Source organism: Mesitornis unicolor, unplaced genomic scaffold (genome assembly GCF_000695765.1).
Source record: "Mesitornis unicolor isolate BGI_N332 unplaced genomic scaffold, ASM69576v1 scaffold16933, whole genome shotgun sequence".
NCBI classification, from domain to species: Eukaryota; Metazoa; Chordata; class Aves; order Mesitornithiformes; family Mesitornithidae; genus Mesitornis; species Mesitornis unicolor.
The window spans coordinates 70,483-73,265 of record NW_010176856.1 but is presented as its reverse complement, the minus strand read 5'-3'; the positions used below and the strand labels follow the sequence as shown (position 1 = coordinate 73,265).

Here is a 2,783-nt window from a genome sequence, read left to right as displayed (position 1 = left end):
GGAATGCGAATTTATATTTAGGTCCCTAGAGCCTTTTGCATCACACACTGAGGTGCCACTAGCCTTTAGGCACCTCCAGGTTACGATAGTTGTGAATTCTCAGCAGTCAGTATAGCTCCTTTGGCATTCGGCACCTAAATTCTGAGCAGCTCTCAGGTGCCAGAGCTGATGGTTTAAACTGACATTGCTCCCCTGACTGACAGATTTGTGCCAGCTGAGAATGTGGTGATAGTGGTGGTGGCGGTGGTTCGATTTAGGGGACAAATGTGTGGGTGTGTAACGGATGAGCAGTAGGGCCGGGTTCTTCAGGCCAGAGGCAATCTGAGACAGGGAGGCTGAGCACACAAGCCATTTGTAGGAGTGCTTCTTTGCCCTGATTACCTTAAGGTCAGTGGTTTGAAGATCTCTTTTTGCCTTCTGCTTTGCTTGCAGCTCACTAAATGGCTCTACTTTTCATCCAAAAATTCATAAAGTGACTCTCACAGGGTTTCCTAGTCCTTCTGTCATTCTGCTGAGCATTTCCACTCAGGAAGGAAGGATGTAACCATGACTCAATTATTTTAAAAGTATCTTTGATGCTTTGCTCCAAGTATCGAAGGAACATAAAAATGACACCCTAGCCTGTAAAAGTCAGGGATTTCAGTCAGGGTTTGTTTGGGTTTTTTTCCCAAAGAAACCAAAAGGTTATGGTTTCCCCCCAGAAATATTTATCTTAATAAAAGTCATCTTCTGGACCCTTAACAGTTTTCCCTCTATTTTAAGGTATGGATTATGGTGGAACAGCTGATTGCAGGATGAATCAACCATTGAGTCTTCTGAGTTTATATGTTATGTTATGTTATGTTATGTTAATTTTATGTTACATTTGTAATACATTTTGTTATGTCTGTGGTGCATTTATGCAATTATTCTGTTACTTTATACTACTCTACAGCTTGAGATGGGTTTTGTCCAGTGTTGTATAGATGGCACGAGAAAGGGAGCTCCCGGTTTGGAATTGTTTACAATCTTGGAGGGAAAGTGAAAACAGTGAAACCTTCCAGGAGCACACCACCTGACAAACGTAGTGTCGTTTAAATACCTTAGGTGCTTTCCAGGAGAGAAATATTTCACTTACTTATGGCAAGATGCTATAGGTCTTCTACAAGAGACCATGACTATCTGCACATCCATGTGTGTATATTAGCATGCATATATGTTTGGGTTAATCTCTATTATGCATTTGTTAATAATATGCCTTCCCTGTTGCTCTTTCTCATCAGGAAGAACGCCGTGTGATTTATCTGGGTAAAATCAGACCTGACACAACTCGAACGGAACTGAGGGACCGGTTTGAAGTTTTTGGTGAAATTGAGGAGTGCACAGTGAATTTGCGGGATGATGGGTAAGAACTTTTGAGATTACTTCTTGTTTGGGAGCTGCCATATGTAAAAAATTATGGCAGCAAGATTAAGGTATGGGAGTTACCAATGTAAGTGCTGTGACAGATGACATGCTGAGTTCAAAACCTTATTTATTTTCTTTCATCCTTATTTATTAATCTTGCTAGCTGAGATTTTCTGTCCCAGAAATAAGTATTTAGCTGCATGACAGGACAATCATGCTGATAAATGGATCCAGTACTTCTGGCATTTCCACTGTTGGATCTCCTGCAAGTTCTTGTTTTCAGGAAGGGGTTACACTAACGTGCGTTAACTCTTTTCAGCTTTTGTTCACATCTGTATATTTCACTTGCAGAGACAGCTATGGTTTCATCACCTACCGCTATACTTGTGACGCCTTTGCTGCTCTTGAAAATGGATACACTTTACGCAGGTCAAATGAACCTGACTTTGAGCTGTACTTTTGTGGACGCAAGCAATTTTGCAAGTCTAACTATGCAGACTTAGGTAGGTGTTCTGCTTTATGTGAATTAACGTCCATAACTGGAACCTTGTAACTCAGGAGAATTTAGAGTTTGCTGCTTTTTTGTTTGCTGCTTATATTTAAATGATAGGGAGAGTTAAAGGAAGTGGTTTTCACTTGCTCCAAGAAGTTTAAAAGTCTGCTAATATGAGCTCTAATCTGAGCTGGCTTCTTTCCCGTATTTCAGGCTGCAAATTCTTTTAAAGCCCATTTCCATCATTATCAAAAATAAGTGCCCTATACTCATAATACATTTCCATATTGAAATGTTAGCACCACAGAAACCTCCTGCATGCTTTACTATTCATTGCTATGCTATGACTGCTTGGTTCTAATATCTGATTTATTTATACGAGCATTAAACAGCAAACAAAGTAGATGGCTCACCCCAAAAAAAAAAAATCATTATGATTCTTACTTTGCTGGGAGTTGTACTGTAGATGTGTAGAACTTCCCAGAGATGCTCCTTAAACACAATTCATAGTTTCTGAGGTTTAATAACTAGAAGGGCTTGTGACCAAAGCTGACTCATCCTATAGCAAAGGCCACAGAGCTCAACTGGTGGTTCCCAAATCCTGCATAAGCATCTATGTATGAATGTGTCTTCTTACAGGGACTTCCAGTCATGATGTAAGAGGTTCCTGCCTCTGGAGAACTTAGCAAATCTCTTGGTGTTCGGTGTCCCACTGGTGTGGGGCAGTACGCATACCAGTCTCCAGACCCCAGTATACTGTGATAACTTCAGTCCCAAGTGTGGATACTGGCTGCGCTAACACATCTGAGTCGGTCCTAGTCGTGCCTGGGCAATAGTGTATGGTTCTGTCCTATGCTCTGGGTCAAGGTGTGATGCTTCCCCTTACAAGGATGTTTGGAGATGT

The 2,783-nt window shown here is 41.1% G+C and overlaps 1 protein-coding gene across 1 annotated transcript in view; it reads left to right on the top strand.

Moving 5' to 3' along the window:
* The window catches only part of PPARGC1A (peroxisome proliferator-activated receptor gamma, coactivator 1 alpha), a gene marked incomplete at its 5' end in the record, with an annotated part of 29,001 nt that overhangs the window by 23,948 nt on the left and 2,270 nt on the right, over positions 1-2,783 (top strand). Inside the window, 2 exons of the mRNA XM_010181863.1 lie at positions 1,263-1,384; positions 1,738-1,889. Of these exons, the coding sequence (XP_010180165.1) occupies positions 1,263-1,384; positions 1,738-1,889 (274 nt within the window). The remainder of the gene's footprint in view (positions 1-1,262; positions 1,385-1,737; positions 1,890-2,783) is intronic.